The sequence below is a fragment of the Cannabis sativa genome, chromosome 7, assembly GCF_029168945.1.
Source record: "Cannabis sativa cultivar Pink pepper isolate KNU-18-1 chromosome 7, ASM2916894v1, whole genome shotgun sequence".
NCBI lineage: Eukaryota > Viridiplantae > Streptophyta > Magnoliopsida > Rosales > Cannabaceae > Cannabis > Cannabis sativa.
In genome coordinates, this window is record NC_083607.1 from 9382563 (window position 1) to 9408846 (window position 26284).

Genomic DNA, 26284 nt, shown 5'->3' on the forward strand with positions numbered 1-26284 from the left:
AGAATGGTTAGGGGAGGGGGGGTTCTGTCTAGAAGAAAGAGAAGGAGAAAGAGAAAGAGAAAAAGAGAAAGAAAAAGAGAAAAAAAAAAGAATTTTTTTTTTTTTTTAATTTTTATAAATTGTTTTTTTTTTAATTTTTAAATTATTTTTAGTATATTTAAAATTAAAATTACGTGGACCACTAAAAATTTGCCACGTGTACAAGTGTGTACACGTGGACAGTCCACTGTGGCACTTAACGGTGATTTTTGGACGGAGGTGTGCAGAGCAAAACGGAACCAGAGTTTAGGTAGTTTAGCCGCCAAAAATTCAGTTTTGGTGGTTAAGTGTTACAAACCGTAAAGTTTAAGTGGTTTAGCCGCCAATATCCCTATAAATAATAACAATACAGAATAATAGATATTAGATCATACTGATAATAAACACTTGGCAATAAAATACCTATTATTTTGCAAGTTGTTAGAATTAGTAGAAATTGAGATATGGTACATAAATAGAAACAAAAGATTTAATTGGAAACCTTATTGAGATTGAGAATACTCAGATGATCAAGAATATTTTTTAGGGAAAAAAATAAAAAAATACAAAAAAGAAAAAAAAATTACAAAAATACTTTGGGTCGGCCCATTAAACATTTATACAGTCCACATACAAATATTTACAAAAATATCACATGCACTAAGCCTTCAGCTGTACAGAGCGAACCATGAAGGTGAAAATACCGCGATCGTTTCAAAACCGTAAAACAACCAAAATGAAACCAAAACGATAAAAATACAACTATTAATTCTGGCGAAATCAACTGAAAAAGAAGACCTGCAATGATCTAAACAGAAAATGACGAAAAAAATATCAGAAAAACTGTGAAGAAACTGAAATTACACATTTGTTTTCTATTTTATTCGATCAAAATAACTCCCCCTAATATCGAAATCTATATTCATGAAATGTAGATCTATAACAAACAGATCTGGAGCTCCCACCAAATCCAAAACAATGTATGATGTGAAAAATTTAAAAAAAAAAAAAACCTCATGAATAATCCATCTACGTTATATACAGTTACATTTTGATTGATTACTGGTTTCTAATATATATATATATATTTTTAGAAACACAATAAGAAGAGTAAATTCGAATTAAGGTACAACCAGTTACGTATAAGTCTGCTTATTTTTTGTTTTGGTTGCCTTATAGTTGCATTTATCGTTTTATGTTAGTTTATATATTATGCAGGAATTTAATTTGACGGGGACTAAGAAATAGTAGTTATACATAGTAAGTTTTGTGCAAAATAGTTGCATATTAGTTTTATAATGAAATAACATATGCAAGTAGCAAAACTATAATAAAACTACAAAACAACTGTATACAAACTAAAATACAGGAAATACTCTTTGAACATCAACATCCATGGTAAATCTAATTCTTACCCATTAATGATATACAAATGGACAGGAAATAACTAGACAAAAAACATATTAAAAAAAATACATACAGAAGGTGTTTACACTATGAAAAAACTATTACAAAATGAGAAATAATCAAATGAAGAAATTGAAATGAAAAACAGTAAAACATCTGGAAAAATAAAAATAGAAAAAAAAAACAACAAAATGAAACAGAAATTAAGACTAAACAAACGAAAATTAAAAACCCATAAAAGAACATATAAATTAAACTAAAAAAATAGAAGCCCTAAAAAACCAAACAAAACAAAAAGAAATGTTAAAAGGAAAAACCTAAAATAGTAAAATCGATAAACACAAAACACACTAATGTCAAATACGAAAAATTTTCAAAAAAGGGGGAAACCGAAAAAAAAACCTGAGATCGAAGACCACCACCAACTTGATTATTTTTTTGAGAAACATCTTCAGGAATTTTTTCCTGGGCAGCCACCTTCGATTTCTTCTTTGGAGGAGGTCGCTTACGTTTAGAAAATGGAGGAGCAAAATCAGAGTCATCCTCCTCAACAACAGGTCGTTTACCATTGTTCTATTAGCTAAAGATTTCAATCCCATTTTAAAGCTTTTCTTTTGAACAGGGGAAGGAGTTGATGAAGAACGAGTTACAACTATATTTATATATAGATTAAGAGAAAAATAAAAGGATAGAAAACGGTTATGGGATTCGGTTAATGGGAGTTAAAAAAAAATTGAAGAACAAAAAGAAGAGGAAAAATGGAGTTGGGATCATGGAGAAGAAAGAGTTCAGCTATGGAGGTTGATATTTTTTTTTTAAAAAAAAAAACTAAAAAGAAATAGAAAATAAAAGGAAAAAGAAGAGAAAAAGAGAAGAAAATGATGGATGATTGATTGATAGAGGTCATAGTCTATTGACATGTAGTGATGCATGCATGAAATGTGTATATAAGTGGTAAAATTGTAATAAAATAAAGTTGAAGAGTAAAAATGTAGGCTTAACCGTGTAGCAGCATTTTAGTAATAAAATATGTATTTTGTATTTTTAGTGTAAAAATTTCTATTTTTTAAAGAAAATATAAAGAGAGTGAAAATTGGAGTAGGCTTAGGCTTGGTTAGAGAAATGTAATTTTATCAACTCTGTTAAGTTAGTTATTTCCGTTAATTCTGTTAACAGTTAGTTAGGATTAATCATAGTAACTTTGTACTATATATAGACTCAACTCTTTTGTATCAATTCAGATTATTCAATTCAATAAAATTTCTTTCTAGTTTTTACCAAACTAACATGGTATCAGTAGAAAGCGATCAAAGCTCCAAGAATTCAAATTGAAGCTTCAAGATTCCTTCTTCTTCTTCTCGACTGATCTTCAATCCTTCCTTCTTCTTCAATAATGGTTAGAACAAGAGCCACTAGTTCTCCTACTACCACTGATGTCCCTCCAGTGGCTGATGCTCCCATGGCTCCTCCACCACCACCTTCAACAAATTTCGCTGACAATCCACCCAGAACAGAGCACTCTGCCCCTGTTTCTCGATCAACTCCGGTGGACAGACCTCCGTATGAAGACATTCAATCTCCATACTACTTAAGCAACTCTGATCATCCTGGCATGGCGTTGGTAACCCTGTCCTCACAGATCATAATTTCCAACCTTGGAAACGTAACTTCAAACTCTCAATTAAAGCACGAAATAAGACTCTATTTCTTGAAGGTACTATCCCTCAACCTCCCCCTAATGATAATTTGTTCAGTTCTTGGGTTAGGTGTAATCAAATGGTTATTTCTTGGATTTTACATTCTGTATCTCCTGAAATTAAAAGTAGCATCATGTATCTTGAGACTGCATCCGAAATATGGACTGTATTGAATAATCGGTTCAATCAAGGAAATGGTCCAAGAATTTTTAAATTGAATGAAACCTTCGCCTATCTTCATCAAGGAGATGATTCAGTCAGTGCCTACTTCACTAAACTTACTGCTATGTGGGATGAAATTAACCAATTAAGGCCAAGAACACCTTGTACTTGTGCTGCTGCAATTCAGACCCAAGATCACCTAAATCATGATCAGGCTCTCCAATTTTTAAAGGGTCTCAATGAATCTTATCATGCAATCCGTGATCAGATTTTTCTTCTTGATCCTTGTCCCTCTCTTAACAAAGTTTTTTCTATGGTCATTCATAAAGAACGCCAAAGAACTTTAGGCCAAAGAACCCTTCCACCTGTTGCTGCTGCAACCAACACCTAATCTGCCTTACCCGATTCCACACCTGCTACTAATACAGCCTCTAAAAATAAAAGGCCTCGTCCCCATTGCACTAATTGTCAAAAATCAGGTCACTACAAAGATAAGTGCTACTTTCTCATAGGATTCCCACCTGGTTATGGCAATCGAAAACCCAATGACAACACTACAACTCGCAAACCCGATCCTAGTTCCTCAAGCAAGAATTTCCCCCAAACATTTCAAGTTTCTACCAACATACCTGATATCAATCCCTCTCAACTCACCTCAGCACAATGTCAACAACTCATCTCCATGTTGACACAACAACTTCAACCTTTAACTGATGCTTCAACATCAAATGATAATGCTGTTGTGAACCATTTTTCAGGTATTACTTTCCCCTTTTCTTGGATTATAGATAGTGGGGCAACACATCATGTTCGCTGTAACAAATCTTGTTTTTCTGCCATTACTCATAACACCACAGATAAATATGTCACTCTCCCTAATGGCACAAAAGTTCAAATTGAACATGTTGGCATTGTCAAAATTAACAGCTTCATTACTTTGCACAATGTCTTATTTGTGCCACAGTTCCATTACAATTTGTTATCTGTTCATACATTATTACAACATAGAAATTATTCTATGCATTTCACAGGTAACTATTGTTACATCCAGGACCATTCTCAGACATCGAATATTAGGACAGCTAAAAGCATTGGGAATCTTTACTATCTACAGTAGCAGACAATCCCCAATAAAGGCTCATTAATTACTACTTGTAACATTCATCTAGATAAACTTCAATGGCATACACGCCTTGGACATCTATCTGTAATTGTTACTAATAAAATCAATAAAATTTTATATTAGTCTGAAATCTCAACACAATTTAATTGTCCTACTTGTCATATTGCAAAACAAAGAAACTTCCATTTCCATCTAACAACAATATAACTGTTACAATATTTGATCTTATTCATATGGACATTTGGGGTCCATATTCAATCCCTTCAATTGAAAGATACAAATAATTTCTAACCAAAGTTGATGGCCATTCAAGGCACACTTGGTTATATCTTTTAAAATCCAAAGCTGATGCTCTCGACTATAAAAAAATTTTATACTTTCATTCTCAATCAATTCAAAATCAATATAAAAGCTGTCAGAAGTGACAATGCAAAAGAATTGAATCTTTTTGCATTTTATGCCACAAAAGAAGTCCTTCACTACAATTCATGTGTTGGCACACCACAGCAAAATGTTGTAGTAGAACGAAAATATCAGCATATCCTCAACACTGCTCGAGCCCTTGCCTTCAAATCTAATATACCCTTGGTTTATTGGAGCTATATGGTGACTACTGCAGTATACCTCATCAATCGAACCCCCTCTGTCTTACTCAAAAACAGCACACCATATCAATTACTGCATAAAAAACCACCATCCTATACACACCTTCGCAACTTTGGTTGCTTGGCTTATGCCTCATCTGTCACAAATAAAACCAAGTTTTCACCTCGAGTTAAGGCATGTGTTTTCATTGGTTACCCATTCAACATGAAAGCTTACACTTTACTTGACATTCAAACTAACAACATATTCCACTCAAGAGGTGTTGTTTCTTATGAAAGTATCTATCCTTTCAAAAATATTTCCCATAACAACAACATTGATCAATTTTTTCACTATCCGAAAAAACCGACTACCAACAGTCAGGTAGATCACATGACAGTTCCTGAATCTACCCCACACATCACCCCTCCCAATAACACTAATGTTATCCATAAACAACCTATTATCTCTAAACCCACCAGATCTGGTCATGAACCTCAAAAACCTATCCATCTAAATGATTATAAATGTGACTTTGTCACTCAAACCATCACTCAACATCCTTTAACTAATTTTATCTCTTATCACTTGTTTTCCCCTGATTTCCGAGCTGTTGTACTTGCTCTTAATCATTCTCCACACCTACATCATATAAACAAGCTTGCCAATACAAAATTTGGAACAATGCTATGGATGTAGAGATAGATGCCCTTGAAAAAAATCACACATGTCCCACTACCTCCTAATCAACATGTTATTGGAAACAAATAGGTTTATAAGATTAAATATAATTCTGACGATTTAGTTGAGAGGTGCAAAGCTCGTTTAGTTGCAAAAAGGTATGCTCAAAAACTAGGAATTGACTACTTCGAGACCTATGCTCCTGTAGCAAAATTCAACACATTAAAACTTCTCTTTGTTCTTGCTACCATCAACAATTGAAACTTACATCACATGGACATAAACAATGCCTTTTTGCATGGAGAATTACATGAGGATGTCTATATGAAACTCCCCCAAGGTTACTGTCCAAAAAGAGATTTACCAACAAATGCAGTTTGCAAACTCACCAAAAGCTTGTATGGTCTTAAACAAGCCTCACATCAATGGTATGCAACTCTATGCAATACCTTATTACAACACAACTTCAAACAGGCCCAAAATGACCATTCACTTTTCACAAGAAATCAATCTGGTGTATTCCTTGCACTGCTCATTTATGTCGATGACATAATTGTAGCAACAAACAACGCCATTGCTCTTCATTCCTTCATCTCCACCCTTGACTCCAGATTCAAGCTTAAAGACCTTGGCCCCCTCCGTTTTTTCCTTGGCCTTGAAATTGCTCGATGCTCAAAGGGAATTTAGTATCCCAAAGGCCATTCACATTACAACTTCTCAAAGACACTGGATGCCTCGGTTCTAAACCAGCTTCAACTCCCATGGAACCCAATATTAAAATCAGTAATACCTCAGGGGAACTCCTTCGAAACCCAACTCAATATAGAAGTCTTATTGGTAAACTTTTATACCTCACTATAACTCGGCCAGATATAAGCTTTGCCGTTAATAAACTCAGCCAATACCTTCAATCTCCTAGACAACCTCACATGTTGGCTGCCACCTGAATACTTCAATACTTAAAAAATTCACCAGGCCAAGGCCTCTGTTTCTATGCTTCCCCACCTCCCAAACTCCAGCTTCAAGCTTTCGCTGATGCTGACTGGGGAGCTTGTGTCGATACCAGAAAATTTATATCTGGATATTGTGTTTTCCTTTGACCAACACTCATTTCATGGAAATCAAAAAAGCAGCCAATAGTTTCTCGATCATCAGCTGAGGCAGAATATCGTGCAATCGCTAATGCTACATGTGAACTCACATGGCTCACATCCCTTCTCCAAGAACTCAACATCAAAATCAGCATGCCTTCTGTACTTTTCTACGACAACAACACTGCAATCCACATATCAGAAAACCCTGTCTTCCATGAACTTACAAAACACGTTGAGATCGATTGCCACATTGTCAGAGAGAAGATCACCAATGGATCACTGAAGCTAAGTCACGTCTCCTCCAAAGCCAACCTTGCTGACATCCTAATGAAGCCTCTGTTTTCTGCCTCATTCAACAACATTTTTTCTAAGATGGGTGTAAAAAATATCTACACTCCATCTTGAGGGGGGGGCTGTTAAATTAGTTGTTTCCGTTAATTTTGTTAACAGTTAGTTAGGATTAGTCATAGTGGATTTGTACTATATATAGATTCAACTCTTTTGTATCAATTCAGATTATTCAATTCAATAAAATTTCTCTCTGATTTTTACCAAACTAACAAACTCTGTAATTTAATTTTCCAATGATGATTATGTATGTGTATTGCTCTTTCTTTCTTTCTTTTTTTCTTTCTAATTTCTTCCCCTTTTTACAGGCTTATTAACCAAAAAAAAAAAAAGAATAAAATTGATGTTGATAGAGTTTTATGACCCCTCGTTAGCAATCTTAGCTTAAGAATCCAAGTCAATACACTTGTTGTAGTGTTCCTAGCTCCAAATATAACTCTTTCTTGCTTCCCCATGAAAGACCCCAAATAGTCATTGTGTTCTTCTTCCTTGTTCTAACTTCTGGTTGAGAGAATTTGAGCCAAGATATGTGCAAGCTCTTTCCTTTCTTTCATGGATTTATGGTAAAGTATTTCAGGAAGGTTTATGGGCATTGAATTGTAATCCTTTTCAAGTATGTAATAACACCTTTTCTGATCTTCTCTATGCAAGATTTTATCTTTTCAAAATATAGACAACACAACAACATTGAAAGTGAACTGAAAATACAAACAGAGCAAACATTAATTATTGAGTTTCTTAATTCACCATGAAAGATTGAAAGTAAAGTTTTTTGAGAGTACTGACTGTTTTCATTTCTTGATATGTATTGATCAAATGACCTTCCCATGACTGAAAAGAGTCTTTAACTAAGGTCTCAGTATTAGAGACAATGAATTCACTGGCGTATGGTGTGAAAGCCCTTAATTCCCCAATATTTTTTCCTTACTAGCTGAGAATGTGGGCTTGAAGAGTTCACTTCTGGTGAGGACGAATTTGACTGTTTCTGGACTTGAATTTGTTTGATTTTCATTTCACAAAATCTCAACTTAAAATCTATTGCATTAATATTTCACAACCTTTTATTTTTGGACACTAATTCTATAACTGAATTTAGTATATGTATGATATAATTCTCTTACACCCGATTGGTGAACAACCAAGCGTTTTGAGTTTCCAGCTTTGCAGAATACACACAAAACTTTATGTTATCAACTTTATTTGTCATTTTTTGAAATGTAATTTTATCTTTGTTAAGAGAGATTTACTCTCCTTTGATGATGGTTTGGATTCCCAAGCTAGAACCGGTGTTGCTGGGTTGACTACTGTTATTTGGATCTTCCCCTGTGGATCCTACTATTTTTTAGTCCTTAATGAACTTGTTCCAAAAAATAAAAGGCTTTAGAGATAAAGATTAATAGATAACATGTCAATTTTTTTTTATTTTAATAATTTAATTTTTTTATTGGGTACATACAAGTGTATAATAATTATTGTATACACTCAAAAGTCATATACATCAATAAGTTAAGAAAATATTCCTATGCTATAAGAACAAAATAAGCGTACAGTTACCATAAAATTAGTCTATATTTATATATGTTGAAAAAAAAAAATTATATAATGACAATGAAAAAAGAAATATTTACCACAAATTTGTGATTCTTTTTCAAATGAAGCTTATGGTGGACAAATTAAAATATTATTTTCACTTTCAACCCAAAATAAAATTTCAAAAAAATAAAAGACATAACATAACTAATAAATTAAACTATCAAAGAAAGTTCCACCAATAGAATAGAAGAAAAAAAAAACTAATACATGAGAAATTATGTAACCAAAGGGTTAAAATAACTAACATTAATTACATTACATTCATTTCATCTAATCCTAATTAATATATAAATAATTATAAAAAAAAATATATAACTTTTAAATTTTTAAGTTCATAATCATAACTATGCAAACTACACAATTAATTAAACGACGAAAAATAATTAATATTATCTATTTGATAAAATAATAATTATAAAAAGAAAACCATAAAACTTGAGATAAGTTGAGGAATACCTCTTTTTTTGTATCTTTTAATTAAAAATACATTCATATTATATTTCATTAAAATATACCTACTTTTGTGAGTAGATTGTCCAATATACCCTCACTCTCCAATTAAGTCTAGCACATAATTTACATTAACTTAAGGTGTATAATGAGAGCATCATCTATAAAAGTGGATATATCTTAAATAATATAAAAATCAAAATCAAAATCAAAAGAGATAAAATAAAATGAGTATACAATGTAATTTTCTCATGAATCTAACTAGGGAATTTTACAAAAATACTGCTTTTGGACCAAAACTTTACATTTATACTGGGACACGGCAAAAACAACATTTATACTGCCCCAGCCCAATTTCATTACTTTTGTACTGCCCAAGCCCAACATCATTTCATTTCTACTGTGAACAGTAAAACACACGGGAAACAACCTTGTTCGTGTGTGGGGAGACGCCGGAGACGGAAATCACCAAGAAAAAACCATTAAATCCGGCGAAGAGTTTTTTGAAAAGGAATCAGAATCGAAGAACAAGACGTACAGAAAACTGTCCCAACAAAATAACAGAGGTAAACACAACAAACCCAAAAAATAATTTAATTCTTAAGAAACCAAAAAAAATTAAAAATAAAAAAAAACAAGATTTAGATCTGAAGTTTTAAACAAAAAAACGAAAAACACAACTGTGATATTCTTTAATTTATGATGCAAAAACATAAATGAGGGTTGTTCTATTGTTAATTTGACGTTTGTAACACAAAATGATTTCGAAAAAAAAAATCGATAAATTAGTACAATTATTCAAACACAACATCAGGGTTGTTCTAATGTTGTTTTGCGGTCAGTACTACAACAACATTCATACATATATGTATCAGACAAATATAATAATAAAAACTTAAAAAAAAAATAATGGGTATTTCTGTTTGGTTGTTTTTGTGTTGTTTTATTGTTGTTATTTTATTTTTTTTGTTGATTTTTTTTTTGTTGTTTTGCTATTGTTTTATTGTTGTTGTACTATTGTTTTAACATTAAATAAGACCCTGGAATGACAGGTAATGGAACGTCTACCAGTACTCATCAAGAGCAGTGGACAATGGAATGAAGATCACAATTATGTGAACTATGTGGCTAGTGGAGAATTCATACCAACAAAATGCAAGTACGAAGAGCTACTGCAAATACTGGTTACTTCATTGGGGTGCGAAAACACCAGCACAACACTACAAATACAGTACCAAGCTACAGAAGGAATACCACCGATCAAAATATGCAACGATCGAAGCCTCTACTTTTACTTGGAATTGAAAATGAAGGAAACAGATTTCACGACATATCCACTATGTGTCAACCAGCAAAACAACAACACAACACCTGCTGCAACACCAAATTCGATATCCACAACAACACCGAATGAATATAATGTGGCAATGATCGAAAACAACACAACAACGCTTGAAAACAACATAACAACAACAGAATCATACACAACGGGACAGCAAACGGAAGAAGGGGAAAAGTCAGAAACAATAGAAGATGAGGAGGACAAATTCGACATAATTGACTATGCAAATCTGGTTGCTGAAGAAATGGTAGAACAACTTGAAAACACCAGTAAAAAATTGGATCCAGAAATCGACATCAACAATGCAAAGTTAATAACAGACAAACAACACCCCGAAGTGGAAAAAGGACAGGCATACAAAGACAAAGAAACTCTAAAAAATGTCCTCAGCTACTACGCAATCAAAAACAACTTTCAGTACAAAGTGTGGAAGTCCTGCTCTCAAGAATACAGTCTGAAATGTGTTTACGAAAGCTGCAATTGGTCACTAAGAGCATCGAGAAATGGGCCAACAAACACATTCATAATCAGGAGGTTGGTTTTTTAATAGTTTTTTAATGTTGTTTTTGTTGTCAGCCTTAACAAATGACCTGTTTTCACAATTTGTACTGAAATACACATGTTTGGTATCTGCAACAGGTTTGTTTTAATAGTTTTTTAATGTTGTTTTTGTTGTTTTTTTTTTTTTGTTTCAATAGGTTCTCAAATATGCACACATGCCCCATAAATATAAGGCATGAAGACCAAAGGCAAGCAACATCGAAACTGATAGGGGAATGCATAAAACCGAAGTTCTTGAACATAAAGACCAAGGCAACAGCGATGGACATAAAAGGGGAGTTGAAATACAGATTTGGCATCAAAATGAACTATATGAAAGCTTGGAGAAGTAAGGAACATGCAGTAAACAGACTTGAGAGGTAATGCTAGTGACTCGTACAGCCTAATACCGAGTTTCTTACACATGGTGGAAAAAACAAACCCTGGATCATTTGTGGATCTGAAAACGGCAGAAGACAACAGCTTGCTCTTTGTTTTCATGGCGTTGGATGCATCCATAAAAGGGTGGGGAGCATGCAGACCGATAGTTGTTGTGGACGGAACGTTCCTCAAAGCAAACTTATGGGGGAACTTTGTTGTGCGCATGCACACAAGATGCGACGGGTCATATTTTTCCACTAGCGTTTTGTGTTGCAGATTCTGAGAATGACCAATCTTGGAAATGGTTCTTCAAAAAATTTAAAGAAGCGTATGGTGTACGGGAACACCAATGCCTAATTTCAGACAGAAGTGAAAGCCTCATCAAAGCAGCGAGAGAAATCTATCCAGAAATTGCACACAGTTACTGCGGTTACCACATTTTGAGCAACCTTAAAACAAGCTTCAAACAACATGCTGCCAAATACAATCTGCCATTCTTTGGAGCAGTGAAAGCCTACACAGAAAAGCAATTCGAGTTCCACATGGCTGAATTGGATGGATTGGACAAACGCATAAGACCTTACCTCAAAAAAATCAGGTATGAAAAGTGGTCAAGAATTCATAGCCAAAACAAGAGGTATTCCACAATGACCTCAAACATATCAGAATCACTGAACGCTGCAAATTTGGCAGCAAGGGAGCTACCAATTACAACGCTGCTAGAATGCTTGAGAGCATTGGTGCAACAATGGACGCATACTAATAGGACAAAAGCACACAACACCTTCACTAAGCTATCACCAACTGGAGAAGACATACTGTTGAAAAATTACACATACTCATTGAATCTGGAGGTAAAATATTAATTATGCTTTTTTTTGTAGTGTTGTAGTGTTGTTGTAGTGCTGTTTTAATAGTTTTGTATTGTTGTTGTAGGAATTACAGCTATGTTTGATTTTTTTTTTTTCAATAAAATTTAAAACAGGTTAAAGCAACAACAGATTACTTGTTTGAGGTAACAAGAATGAAAGAATCGTGGGAAGTAGACCTAGAAAAAAGAACATGCACGTGCAACAGGTTCCAAATAGATGAAATGCCATGCGGGCACGCAGTGGCCGTGATGAGGGAGATGAACATGGACCCGTACACCTACTGTTCAGATTACTACACAAAAAAAAATTGGCTGGCAACTTATTCAGGGACAGTTTACCCAATAGGACACCAAAGTGAATGGGAGGTACCGGAAGAAGTGAAAAATATTACAGTCTTGCCTCCACATGAAAGAGTAAAATCAGGAAGACCAAAAACATTAAGAAGGAAGGCTGGATGGGAAAGGGATCAACACAACAAGTGCAGCAAATGTGGTGAACTGGGGCATAACAAAAGAACATGCAGCAGAAGACGTAGAAGGGAATAAAAACAACAACAGAACAACAGTGGAAAAACAAAAGAAAACTACACATACGTTATGAGAATTAGATATTGAGGAATTTAAATTTCTGAAATACACAGGGAATACAGTTTTTATTTGAAAAATATTGATTACATTGGGAATTGTTGATACTCTAGATTGGATATTAAAAGATGTTGGATACTAAATTGAATATATATATGAAGTTTGTTATTGAAATAGTTTGTGTTTTTAATACTGAAATGAATATTTGGATTCAAAAAAACAGAGAAACTATAAGAAAAAAAAAACAAAAAAAGAATGGATGTGAAATGAAAAAACAAACAACTTTAACATACCAACTTGTTTGTACATAAAAATAATAAGAAAAAACATACAAAAATAAAAGATTACATATTGTCCACACAAAGCGTAAGGAAAAACAACAGAACACCAATGTTTGTTTACGAAAAACAACATGAAAAACATTAAAAAACTATAAGAACAATGACAGTCTGATTGAAAAAGCAAATCACTTCTTGGGAAGGCTGGGAGGGGCCTCGGATTCACTTTCAATGTTCTCAGTTTGCTTCTTCATCCCATAATGATAAAATAACGCAGCCAAACGATCGCGGTGAATTTCCACATCAAAATCAGAGGATGGGATGGGTTTGCCATCAATGAAATACTCAGCAAATGATGCAACAAAAACACCACAATCACTGGAAAAAAAAACAATAAAACACAAAAAAAAAACACTATGAGAACACTGATAAAAAACAAAGTCAACGACAAAAAAATAAAAATACAAACAACCAGTGAAAAAACATTGAACACTAAACATAAAACTTACGCTGTGACCTGCTCGGGTAAACCATCAACAACAACAATAGGGAACGGTTCCATAGTGCTAAACTTAGTTTCGTTGCGAAGGCCTTTGAAGTCTAACATAGAGAAGTAATATGGTAAAATAACAGAGAAAGGCTTGCAAGCCTCTTTGGCAGCAGTCATATACCTCCCAGAACGCAGTGAATTGTACAGATATATGCGCCTGTCAACTATGTTAAGACGACCACAAATCCAATGATCCTGTAATTTTACATTGATAGGCATAACAACATGATCAACCAAATGCCAAGGAGTGGCACATAATATCTTACCACCTTGAATGTACTGGGCCACATTGTGAGAAAGAGACAACACCGATATATCGTTGTTTTTCTCAACAAACCTCTCATACAAAGTTGTTATGCTAGAACAAAAGAGGCAATCAGTTGTGGTGACTTTGATTTTCGGCTACGTGAGTACATTATTTTCTTACGAAGATAATAGAAAATGATGTCAATGTGCTGAACAAACAGATAAAAAAAAGTAAGTGAAAAAACATTCAAACTTATAAAAAACTAACAGAACAACACTTAAAAACATTAAAAAAAATAAATAAAAAAATAATATGTAAAATAATAATAATAATAAAATAAAAACTTACAGAATTGGTAAGGAAACAATTAGGGTAGGCAAGGTTGTGAAACCACATCTTGTTGCTGATGTCCTCAACACCAAAACGAAATGGCGGAAATATAGTGTCCTTACCCTTACAATACACATTAGTTGTTGTGCTAAAAAAAAAACAAATAAAAAAATATCAAAACAGAAATGAAAAAATAAAAAATAAATATAAAACAATAACAGATATACAACTGAAAACACCTACAAAAATACTTACTTAGATTTATGCTTTCTAAGACCTGAATCAACCCACTTGACAAACTCAGCTTCCAATTGCGGATCAACAGGTTCACCAATCTTGTTGTCCAACGGGCACAAACCACGCACATATTTAACAACCTTATACACAGAATCATCAGGAGAAACCGAGGATGAACTCGATTTAGATGCACCGAAGCAAGCTCAATGAATGGGGATTTCAAAACTCTCCTTTCTTCCGATCCCTCTTTTGAGGACGTAAAATAGGAGTCTCTTGAAAAACAACCATTTCAAGATCGGTCTTCTCGAAGTCTCAACGGGGAGCGGGGGCATGAGTTGAGGAACCAATCTAAAAAAGAGAAAGGATAAATAAAAAGACTTATTTTTAAATTTCAAACAGTACAATAAAAACACCATAAAAACAACAATAGAATACCAAATAAATACAAATATAAAAAAAAAAAAAAACATAAACACAAACCAAATTCTCCACAGCTTTAACAGCAGATGCAATTGTTACATCAACATCAATGTTCTCCTCCCCACCTTGAGACTGTTCAGGCTGATAACAAAAAAAAAACAGTAAAAAACTATTAAAACAAACACAAAACACAGAAACACACAAAAAAAGCACAAACAAAAATGATGTCCAAACAAGAAATACACCTGTTTGATCTCTGCAATAGGTTCCACAGGGTCAGAATTCTTGGCATCATCGACCTTGCCGGTATCATCATCCCTCGAAACAACCGCGGGGACAACAACACCCTCATTGTTACGAACATCGCCCGTGTGAGCCTCATCCTCACCAGCACCAACACCATCTCCACCCAGATCATCATCATCATCATCAGTTTCATCGTCATGATGATCATCTCCTTTGTCATCGTCGAATTTATCATCCTCGTCTTCCTCCGAAGTGGAATCTTCATCATCCTCATTTTCTGAAGTACGAAGAGCATCTTTAGACTGAGATCCATTGTGAGTGAGACCACCTTGGGATGACTGAGAAAAAAAAAATTAAGTAACTGTATAAAACAACATAAAAACACTACTAAAAAAATAACAGAAAAAGTAATGACAATTAAAAAAAAAAAACCTCAATAAGAATGTCCAGCTTCTTGTTCATCTCAGCAACAGATTTCATAAGAATCCCTTGCCGTCGACAACAACGAGATAAACACTTTTTAAATTCCTCAAACTCAACTCGGGAGACATTCTCATGAGCGAGTTGATGAAGAAGAACCCATCAAGCCGAGTTGACCGGCGGGCTTGGAACCACCTTTAATTTTGAATTTCACAAAATTTCTGGGAGTAGTCTCACCAGAGAAAAAATCAGTGAGGCTCAAACTCAATCTCTCAACGGAAGTTGGAGTGAGGTTTCTTAATTTTAACTGAAACAACAAAAACCAACAAAAAACAATATGCACATGAAACTGAAATTATAAAATAACAACAACAATAAAAACATAACGTATAAATAATGTATACAAAAACAACATTAAAACAACAGTGGAAAAATAATAAAAAACAACAGGATTACCTCTTTCAAAGACCGATCGAAAATGAGGGTGTTCATGACATCCATTTTCACCATACCCTCCTTGTCCTTGGGTAATTTAGGCCAATTCAAAATCCTTGGAATGCCAACATTTGAGTACAAGGATAGTTTCCCAATAACATACGGGCAACACTCGAAAAACCAGAATTGAATAGCCAAAGGAAAACCCAATAACCTGTAATACCCACCATCCTCGTCACTACGAACTACCCTCTTATAACCAGAATCTATCTTACCCTTCAAAGAATGCATAGTGATATCAAAACAATGCTTGCCCCACCCAAATTCATTATATCGACCACTATCCACAACATCTATTTCCTCAGACGAAACAACTTTACCAGGGGGACCACCTAACAAATAACACTGCACAAAATACAATACAGCCAACTTGACTGCAAGATCGTCGTTATCCTTAAGATTGTCAGCAATAAAAGCAGTCTGAATAGCACCCTTGGTAATTTTTTTGTACCCCTTAAAACAAGATTTGACCAATTCATTATCATCTTGCTTAAACTGATAAAAATCAGAATCAACATGACAATCTAACCCCGTGACCAACACAAACTCTTCGATACTAAACCTAAGGTATTTCCCTTGGACACAAACCCAAAACTCCAACCCATTAGGCTGCTGAACCTCCCTCAACAGCAAACAATGAAGCAATTGGTAATGAATTATGTACTTAGGAATTCGAAGAAAATAACCAAACACAGATTTTGAAAAAATTTCCAATTGGCTTTCAGTTAAAATTCTCTTAATGTCACCAAGTACAGAGTAATAACCAGATGTTACTACTCTAGAATGATAAAATTGAGATCGAGTGTACTTGCATTCCCAATCCTAAAAAACAGAACAATGAAAACACTGATAAAACACCAAAAAACACTACGAAAATAACAACAACAAAAAAACAACAAAAAAACATAGAACAGAATGCATAACATGACAAACCTCAACAATCATATTAACAGGAATTTCTTCAGAAACACCTGATGATGGCAACACCTTCACAGGGGATTTACCCTTGCCCTAAAATAAAAAATAACAACACCAACAAAACAACAAATAAAAAATTAACAAAAACACATAAATAAATCGAACAAGATATATAAAACAATTACAAATACATAAACAAAAACAAACAAATACCCAGATATATGAACTTCAAATATCGAATTTAACAAAAAAACAAAAAACCTCAAAAACAACAACAGATAAATAGTAAAATACCTTAACAGAAACAGGCGACTTAAGAAATTCAGAATCCAACTCAAAATCTGAGTCTGAATTTTCAACAACAGTTCGAGGTCTTTTTCCTCGAGTGTTCTTCGAAGGTCCAGCAATGGTTTTTCTTTTAACAGAAGGGGAAGTGGGGCTAGGAGGGTTCTCTTTCAGATTTTTTTTACCCATTTTTGATTTGGGTCTGGTTTTCTGCGATTGTTTTGTGGGTTTTGTAACTTTGGCCGGAGATGGTGATGAACGAGTAACGGCCATTATGAAGAACTATGAAGGTATTTATAGACAAAAATAATAAAAATGGGAGGGAAAATGAGAGGGAAGTTTAAGATAGTGGGATGGGATTTGAAATTTTTTAAAATGAAAAAACTACCCACTATTACAACCGTCTAAGCAAACTGAAAATGGGGAAGAAGATGAACAGTTGAGGTGAGAGAGATTACAAATTACAAAAATTAGATTCGAAAATAATAAAAAAAAAAATAAAAGAAAAATACATAAATACAACACTTTTTGATCAGAACACATAACCGTCAAATCAAAACAATTAATTTTTTTTTTTTTTAAAAGAAAAAACGTGGCAAAACCCTATCGTGACAAGTGGCAATGAAAATCAAACACACGGCTAAAGTTTAAAAGGCAGTAAACTGCCAAAAAAAAAAAAAACAGTATAAATGTTGTTTTTGCCGTGGAACAATATAAATGTAATAAAATGGAAAAAATCAGTAGTGGGTGTAAATTTCCCTCTAACTAACCAGGTCCTACCCGGAATACACCCTGATAAGCTGGGACAGGGTTGACCCGCTGGGGTAGGGGCCTGATCCGACAAGAAAAACCAGCTTTTTTTTTGTTCTAAATTTGGGGAGTTGGAATTGTAAAATTCAAAATGAAAACATTCTCAAGGGGAATTGAGTAACTTATAAATAATCTCACCCCAAATATAAAATTAAATAAAAAGATATTGTTTATTTACAGAAGAAGCATATATATACAAGCAGCAAAATCAATTCAATAAAATTCGATTTCTGGATTTCTGCCTTAACTATCTTAATGACATTATTATAGATTAATTTTACCTCATGACCATGAGCAAAAACAACAACATGTTCAAACAAATCTGGTGCTGCTGCTATTAATCCTACTCTACTTATTAAACATAACAGTTCTTTATGTAATATGCATACACAAAGTTGTATATTTATGTAAATTCTCTGGAAAAAAGTAGAGACAGAAACTAAGAAAGAGTTTTCATGACATCTCTAAATGAAATCAGAGCCACCACCAAAATGTTCAAGGTCAGGATGAGTCCCCCTCCCCGGCCTCTGTGGACCCCTGTAACAAATAATAGAACCAATATTTAAATAAATTCATTTAATTAATCATATTTTATTGCTCATGACAAGTTTAAACATGGTACTAGAACCAAATATAGATGTTGGAAGTACTTAGTCAAGTTTAAATGGTAATCTTATGTACCTTGTAAACCGATTTGGCTCAAAGCCAGGAACACCAGGAGGACCATAAGGATCGAAACGAGCACCTGGAGGTACACCCCTGTTTCAATCGATCGAACTGGTTTAGAACTACACAAGGAATGATAAATATGTATGAAAAAGGGGAAAGCAAAGAGAGCAATCTAAAACTCACGGTAGTCCACCAGGGAAATCAGGCTCTCCACTTCCACCAAACCAACGAGGGTCATTAGGCCCTGCTTCCACATGATGCACAAAACTGTAAGTATGCAGAAACCATATAGTGTTTATTTGCATCACAAATAGTAAGAAAAAAATGTTACTAACCTAGAAGCATGCTTCCACCGCCAAAATCACCCCTAAGAAGACACGATAATGCAAGCATGAGACACCATTATGTAGAAATCAAACAAATAAAAACTAAACTAAATAAATAGCATATTATAGAATACCTGGGTGGATACATCCCAGCGCCAGGGCCAGGATAGAGATCACTACCACCAACTGGATAAACAGGAGGATATACAAATCTGCAACCAAACAGGTATTTAATTTATTAAAAAAAATGACCCCATGATACCTGTTATTACGGTAACTCGGTATAAGAACAAATAAAGCAGACAATTAAACATAAATAATCTACAAGTGTAGCACATAAAATGGCTCTAGATTTTTGGGAGAAATAAGGAATGGTCAAAACATTCCTGTATCCCAATACCCTTATTGACAGTTTTACTTCAAACAATCTCAGCTACTGACCCATCACCAATTTTTTTTTTTTTTAAATAACCACTAAAATTATGTGGGAATTTATTTATTTACTTATTGAAGATACGACTGAATTTACATTCTTGCAATAGTTAGTTTTCTAAAAATTTGCTAAGAATGGATCTCCTCGAAGTGGTATCCTCTTCATTATCATTATCTTTGCAACTTGTTCTCAGGGCACATCGTATAACTGAGTTGAATTGCTTCCTTAATATGGCATTGACAACTACTGTATCTGTTAGAATTTGTCTCATCTTCAATTTTCCTCAAAGTGTTGATGTTGCCGTTGACTTTATCGGTATGTGACTCATCGAGATTTTTCATGTCCTGTGCAAGAAGCTGTGCCTCGGCAATTGATATTATCAACTTCGACAAACATTTAAAATTTATGGCCTATCCTAGATTTTTCCAAAACACATCCTGCCATCATGGCATTTACAAGGCATACGGAAAATCAAAAGTTTGAAGCTTTTATATTCAAGCTTTCAAACAGCCAATAACAAATGTTAATCCAATAACTAGGTTCTTTTGTACAACTAAATTGCCTCTGTCAACAAAGAGATTTCACCTTTTACGTTTATATGAAAAAACTAATACTGAAGTTGTGCAATCCATAAAATTTTGTGTCGAAACAGTAACAGAACTATTAAAACCACCATACACAAAGTGTCAACAGATCTTTGTTCTTTTTAGTCATACAGCAAGCATAAGAGAAGCTACTTAAATATATATTCAATGAAAAATATTTTTCTATACTTATTGCTGGCTCATTGTATTCTCTTTCCTTGCTTTGTGATTAATGATCAACCAGAAAACCCATTAATAAGAAATAAGAAACTCAAATATACTAAAAAAACGAGCTCATAATATCAATTCAGACTCGCTTCAGCCTATCACCATTATTTTTGGGCAGTAAACTCAACTAACACTTGAATTTACTCAATCAAAACAAAGTACACAACACCTAACATTTTGTGACAGCCATAAACACTATTAAGAGAATCAATTAAAAATCTACCTGATATGGTTGGGTTTATTAGTGATTCTAAGGTTATTGACACTAAGCAACAACTTGAAGAACTGAACATGAGACACTGTTATCCCAATAAAAAACAATGAGTGTGTTATGTGAAGTTTGTCAAACGTTTTTACAAGAGGTTTAACCCTGTCATAACAATCCGATCTAGTGTATTTCCAGAGATATTTAACCAAATTATCAAAACAAGCTTTTAGCAAGTTATTCAATTATATGGAGCAATTACTGAAAAGTGAACTCAAGACTATTACAACTTATTATACCTACAAAGCCTTAATCCTATGATAGGGTTTTGGTAATTGAATAAATGCTATGTTTGGTGTGATTTATCAAAAAAAAAAAAAAACTTACAGCTTATTCTGACCAAAGAATAAGTACGAGAATAGGCTTCTGTTATTGTCATTAGTAATTTAGTAACAATGAAGTGTTCAAATGTATGAAGAAGAGTGTAGGCGTATGTGGGTGTGTGTGGGAAGAGAGAGTGTACCCTGAAGGGTGTATTTGATCTCTGGAAGATTCAGGAGCTCTAGCACCAGGTTCATTGACATAATTTCTTGATTCTTCCCTAGTACCAGAACTGCAAATCACACCAAAAAAAGAACAGACAATCAGTGAGAAGCAAACATAAGATGACTATCCCTAAAATGCTACTGCACAGCTCCAGCTTCAAAATCATCTCTCAATTAAGAACATTGACAGTGAATTCTTATTGTGTTACTTTTTAACAACTACACTCGAGGAGGTACACCAACAAAAATCACCAAAAACAAAAACACTTCTTACTTTGTTCTCTACACTCAAAATTCACAGTTCAAAACTAGAATCTTCGAGGAGTTATGAGTGGTGAATTTCAAGATTCGGAAAGAAGCATAAAAATTAAAAAATTAATAAAATTGCTAAACATGGGAAATGCACAATCAGTAATCTTTAGATATATTGATAAATATAATATCAGATTGGAAAATGCAAAGAGTAGAATAACAAATTAATAGTAAATCAAAACCCAGCAATTTATGACTAGAAAACTCATAATCTCCCACTGCACTAAAGCTGATACAAATTTCAGCCTTAGTATTCAATTCTAGTTTCCACAATAAAACAATTAACTAATTTCAAAGGAAAAAAAACAATAAATTGGTTTAGGTAGCAAGATACAAAACATGAACCGCAACTGAAATAATTTTGCTCTCAATAAAGGGGCAATTTTGATATGATACCTTCGAAGATTGGTGGATGAGTTAGCTTTAGAAGACCCATCTAATTTGGAGAAAATTTCTGAATCTAGGCTTTTGACCAGCTTATCCAAATTCTTGAATTGGGTGGAGTAATTGGTCTCCCCGCTTTCTCCAACATTATAGTCTCCAACACTGAAATAATTAATTTTCCCAAAACACATTTCTCATTTCTCCCATAAGAAGTAAGTACATAAAATAAACTCAATTTCTCAAAAATTGCGAAAGTAAGAAGATGAAGAAGAAAAACCCACTTGATTTCAAGATGAACAGGTTCAGAGCTTCCATCAGCCAAAGCATCAACAAGCAACTTGTCGTTCATCACAAGACATTTCACCAATACTTTTTGAGAAACCTTCTCAGAGTTTGTGTAGACAAACGCGTACTCACCATCAACATCGTTCCAGCCATCAATACCCACCTCATCTTAAACCCCCAAAACAAACTCAAATAGTCAGACTAAAGAAACAATCAACAAAAATTATACATAAAGCTGAAAAATAAGAATTGGGAAATTATTACCGGAGGTGGAGGAAGAAGAGAGAGCAGTATCGGAAAATGCAGGGGTTCCGGTAGCAGTGAGAACGAAACCAGAAGAAAGGAAAGAGGCGTGGACGGCAAAAGCAAGTTTGTCGAAGTCGTTACGAAATGACGGCCTGGAGGCCCTGATCACGGCAATAACAGACTTATCAGTCGCCATTACTGGTTCCAAATTCCGAACAAGGAATGATCTTCGTTACTAATTGAGTTTCTTGGGAGAGGGGTTTTCAAGGGGTTTTCAAAGTAAAGGCTCTTGAACATTGTAATCTCATTACATATGCAATGGCATATATATTAACTAGGTTGCATCACAAATATTAAATAAAATAAAAGAAAAATTACTCAGATATTTTTTTTATATAAAAAATATATATTTTTTTTTTGGACAGAAACTTGTGCTACAAACAAGACAAAAGCACAAGCTATAAGGAAGGTAGAGAACCATTTCAGATTAACTCATTATCTAATCCTAGGCCCATCCTAGCCACCTTATGCGCTAAAAGATTAAAATCCCTACCAACATGACAAATGGTTAGGCCCGGACTGAACGATAATAAGTTCTTAATACTACATATTACATCATCAAACACACTATTATTCCAATTACAAGAATTAAGCTTATCTATTATAGATTTACAATCTGTCATCAACGCGTCCACCGGAAGTCGAAGCAATTGAGCCCATTGGATAGCTTGATGAACAGCTTTGGCTTCAGCAACAGCAGGAGGAACAAGCCCAGAAAAAGGAGTAGAGAACCCTGCCTTCACCTGGTTACAACCATCCAAAAGAACCACTCCTATACTATGCTTTCTTCTTTGAGAATCAGTGGTTGCATCCGTGAAGATTTTAAATTATTTGAACCAGATGGTTGAACCGTTGCTGATGTTGAGTTGCAAACTGGACCAGTTCTTGGCACCTGACTTTGCTGCACATCCAAATGTTGAAAAAAAATATGCAAGACTCCAATCAAAAATATCTTTAGGAGGGATAGAAAATTTCTTGTGTAAGATATTGTTCCTTTGATTCCATAAAGCCCACAAAAAACAGTATAAAATACCAAGAGTCTCTTTATCTTGATCAATAACAAGGCCCATAAAAAACTCATTAAGATTCATGTGTTTATTAATATCATAATAAGAAACAAACCTGGAAGATCTCCATGCCTTTCTGGATCTGGAGCAATCTAGCATAGCATGCTTAACACTCTCAAGAGCAAGTTTGCATAGAGGACAAAGAGGAGAATCAAGTACTTTCCTAGTAAAAAGAGAAGTTGCAACTGGAAGAACATTAGATAGCATTCTCCAAACAAACAACTTGACCTTGGGAGGGATAATAGGAGACCAAACACGAGACCAAAAGTTTTTTAAGGAAGTGAAAGAAGAAGAAGAAGGAAGATCCAGAGAAGAAAAAGCCGTGTGATAGGCAGATTTCACAGAAAACATACCCGAACTTGTCTTCTCCCAAATCAGGGAATCTCTACCATAACACCCTGAGACCGGCACTTCAAGAATATCAACAATTATAGAGTCATTAAAATAAGTACCCAACTTAGCAACATCCCAAGTACCCGAGTCAGAAATAAAGTAAGATAAAAACTATGAAGGAGGATCAATATTACCAGTAAAAGATTTAAATTTATGATTGGGTAACCAATGGTCAGTTATGGTGTGAATATCATTCCCACTCCCAACTTTCCAAATGAGTCCCGAAGCCAACAAATCTCTACCCCATTAAATGCTTCTCCAAGTGAAAGAAGGGTTGTGACCAGGGGCAGCAGCAAGGATAGAGGTTTGGGAAAAATAACGAGCTTTAAGGATCCTACTGAGAAGAGAATTAGGATTGTCCAGAATACGCCAAGCTTGTTTACCTAACATACCCTGGTTGAATTGAACAAGAGAACGAAAACCCAAACCACCACAGAATTTTGATTTACAAAGAGACTTCCAGGATTTCCAATGAATTTTCCTAGACTCCCCATTAGAACCCCACCAGAATCTGGCCATCGCTGTCTCAATTCCCTTACAAAGCTTAACAGGAAGCCTAAAACAAGCCATCACATAAGTAGGGATAGCCTGAATTACAGCTTTCAAAAAGAACAGAGGCGACTTTATCCCTAAGAAAAGAAAAAGAATGGAATTTAGAACGAGACAGACATTGGGGAAGACCTAAATACTTAAATATAAAAGGCTTATCTTCCAAGTTAAGAGTGTCAAAAAACATAGTACGAATCTCCTGAACAGTGTTAGGAGAAAAAAGGATGGAAGATTTGGAAAAATTAATGGCTTGACCCGCGGCCCTAGAATAGATATGAAAAATTTCATGAAGCGCTAAACAAGAATCCCTATCAGCAGAGCAAAAGAGGAGACTATCATCTGCAAAAAACAAATGAGAAATTGAAGGAGCATGCCTAGACACAGAAATTCCTTTAAGGAGATGAGCATCTTGTCTAGCTCGAAGAAGAGAAGACAAACCCTCAGCACAAAGAATGAAAAGATAAGGAGATAAAGGATCCCCTTGTCTAAGACCTCGAGAAGGCTTAAGAGAACCTTTAACCTCCCCATTAACAAGAAAAGAAAGAGTAGTAGTAGTTATACATTTCATAATTAGAGTAACAAAACTGATAGGAAACTTAAAATGATACATGACACTTTCCAAAAAATGCCATTCCACACGATCAAAAGCCTTGGCCATATCAAGCTTCAAAGCAGCCCAACCCCTTTTACCAACTTTTCGAGAATTAATGGCATGAACAAGCTCCAAGGCAATAAGGATATTATCAAAGATAACACGCCCAGAAACAAATGCACTTTGAAAAGGGGAAATAATTTTATCAAGAACAACCTTTAACCGATTAGCAATAGCCTTAGAAATGATTTTGTAAAGAGTGGAACACAAACTAATAGGCCTGAAATCTTTCATAGTATTAGCATGTTGTTTTTTACGAATCAAAACAAGTAAGGTACTGTTGAGGGCAGAGAAGTCAATCTGACCATTTAAACACTCTAATACCACAGAAACCAGTTCATGACCAAAAGTGTCCCAATTCTTCTGTTAGAAAAAAGCATTAAGACCATCAAGTCCAGGAGCCTTATCACCAGAGAGGCTAAAAACAGCCTTTTTCACTTCCTGAGCAGTGAAAGGCTGAGTAAAAAACTCATAATCAGATTCCTCAAGGGGGGGCCCCAAGCAATCTAAAATATGATTAGTAGCCTCAGCATCACAGCCATCAGTGGAAAAAAGGTTTGAGAAAAAGGAAGAGATGATATCAAACATAGCCTCAGGATCACTGGTTGAATTACCAGCATCATCCTTTAAATACCGAATGGTATTATTCTTTTTCCTATGGGAAGCAAATCTATGAAAAAAAATTGGTGTTTCTATCCCCAGCCTTAAGCCAGGTCACACGAGCCCTTTGCTTCCAATAAATCTCTTCTTTATAAAGAAGAGCATCAAGCTGAGATTGGAGATACTTAAGATGAAGTATAGACTCTCTACTATTAGTGCCTAAATACTGAATCCTAACAATCTCTCTTTGAACATCCTGGATACGAGGTTGGAAAACTGGCATAGCAGACTTATGCCAAGATTTCAAAGCAAAGACATAGGAATCCTGTTTGGTTAAAAAAATACTAAGAGCATCCTGATTGTCAGAAAGGTGGGATGAATTCTTCCAAGAATCCTGAACAATAGTGTAAAAACTGGGATTATCAAGCCAAATGTTTTCAAATTGAAAACACTTTTTAAACCCAGGAGGCCGATTAGAGTTAGTATCAAGATGCAGGACCACCTTAATGGCTCGATGATCCGAACCATAAAAGGCCAGATGGTACAACATAGCATGGGGAAATTAAACCCTCCAAGACTCAGAACTAATAGCCCAATCAAGACGCTCACAAACAGAGCTATTATGCCAAGTAT

At 34.5% G+C, this 26284-nt stretch overlaps 4 protein-coding genes and 1 pseudogene across 4 annotated transcripts; 2 read left to right on the forward strand and 3 right to left on the reverse strand.

The window, feature by feature from the left end:
* Positions 1–7349: 7349 nt before the first annotated feature.
* Positions 7350–8322, reverse strand: LOC115696353 (abscisic acid 8'-hydroxylase 1-like; annotated as a pseudogene).
* A 1364-nt stretch (positions 8323–9686) lies between these two features.
* LOC133029307 (uncharacterized) lies at positions 9687–11610 on the forward strand. The gene is made up of 2 exons (XM_061101816.1): positions 9687–11034; positions 11199–11610. The coding sequence occupies exons 1-2, from the start codon at positions 10214–10216 to the stop codon at positions 11422–11424; spliced, it is 1047 nt and encodes a 348-aa protein (XP_060957799.1). The 5' UTR covers positions 9687–10213; the 3' UTR covers positions 11425–11610.
* A 400-nt stretch (positions 11611–12010) lies between these two features.
* Positions 12011–13174, forward strand: LOC133029309 (uncharacterized). The gene is made up of 2 exons (XM_061101817.1): positions 12011–12275; positions 12407–13174. The coding sequence occupies exons 1-2, from the start codon at positions 12069–12071 to the stop codon at positions 12836–12838; spliced, it is 639 nt and encodes a 212-aa protein (XP_060957800.1). The 5' UTR covers positions 12011–12068; the 3' UTR covers positions 12839–13174.
* A 2564-nt stretch (positions 13175–15738) lies between these two features.
* LOC115696352 (uncharacterized) lies at positions 15739–17826 on the reverse strand. The gene is made up of 2 exons (XM_061118506.1): positions 16062–17826; positions 15739–15912 (listed from the first exon to the last, which is right to left on the reverse strand). Exons 1-2 carry the CDS (start codon positions 16329–16331, stop codon positions 15739–15741), a joined length of 444 nt encoding a protein of 147 aa, XP_060974489.1. The 5' UTR covers positions 16332–17826.
* A 387-nt stretch (positions 17827–18213) lies between these two features.
* LOC115698085 (probable proteasome inhibitor) lies at positions 18214–22692 on the reverse strand. Its single transcript, XM_030625261.2, has 9 exons — positions 22349–22692; positions 22081–22252; positions 21812–21961; positions 21082–21171; positions 19243–19320; positions 19118–19149; positions 18966–19026; positions 18795–18872; positions 18214–18650 (listed from the first exon to the last, which is right to left on the reverse strand). The coding sequence occupies exons 1-9, from the start codon at positions 22524–22526 to the stop codon at positions 18578–18580; spliced, it is 912 nt and encodes a 303-aa protein (XP_030481121.1). The 5' UTR covers positions 22527–22692; the 3' UTR covers positions 18214–18577.
* Positions 22693–26284: the final 3592 nt, after the last annotated feature.

Excerpts from the sequence above, each read along its gene's own strand:
- LOC133029309 (XM_061101817.1), top strand. The coding sequence starts at position 12,069 with ATGACCTCAAACATATCAGAATCACTGAACGCTGCAAATTTGGCAGCA. Across the intron at positions 12,276-12,406 it reads CATACTCATTGAATCTGGAG|GTTAAAGCAACAACAGATTA; the intron begins GTAAAATATTAA and ends AATTTAAAACAG.
- LOC115698085 (XM_030625261.2), bottom strand. The coding sequence starts at position 22,526 with ATGGCGACTGATAAGTCTGTTATTGCCGTGATCAGGGCCTCCAGGCCG. Across the intron at positions 21,962-22,080 it reads CCTGTTCATCTTGAAATCAA|TGTTGGAGACTATAATGTTG; the intron begins GTGGGTTTTTCT and ends TAATTATTTCAG. Across the intron at positions 21,172-21,811 it reads TCATCCACCAATCTTCGAAG|TTCTGGTACTAGGGAAGAAT; the intron begins GTATCATATCAA and ends TGTGATTTGCAG.
- LOC133029307 (XM_061101816.1), top strand. The coding sequence starts at position 10,214 with ATGGAACGTCTACCAGTACTCATCAAGAGCAGTGGACAATGGAATGAA. Across the intron at positions 11,035-11,198 it reads AACACATTCATAATCAGGAG|GTTCTCAAATATGCACACAT; the intron begins GTTGGTTTTTTA and ends TTGTTTCAATAG.
- LOC115696352 (XM_061118506.1), bottom strand. The coding sequence starts at position 16,331 with ATGCATTCTTTGAAGGGTAAGATAGATTCTGGTTATAAGAGGGTAGTT. Across the intron at positions 15,913-16,061 it reads TCGATCGGTCTTTGAAAGAG|TTAAAATTAAGAAACCTCAC; the intron begins GTAATCCTGTTG and ends TTGTTGTTTCAG.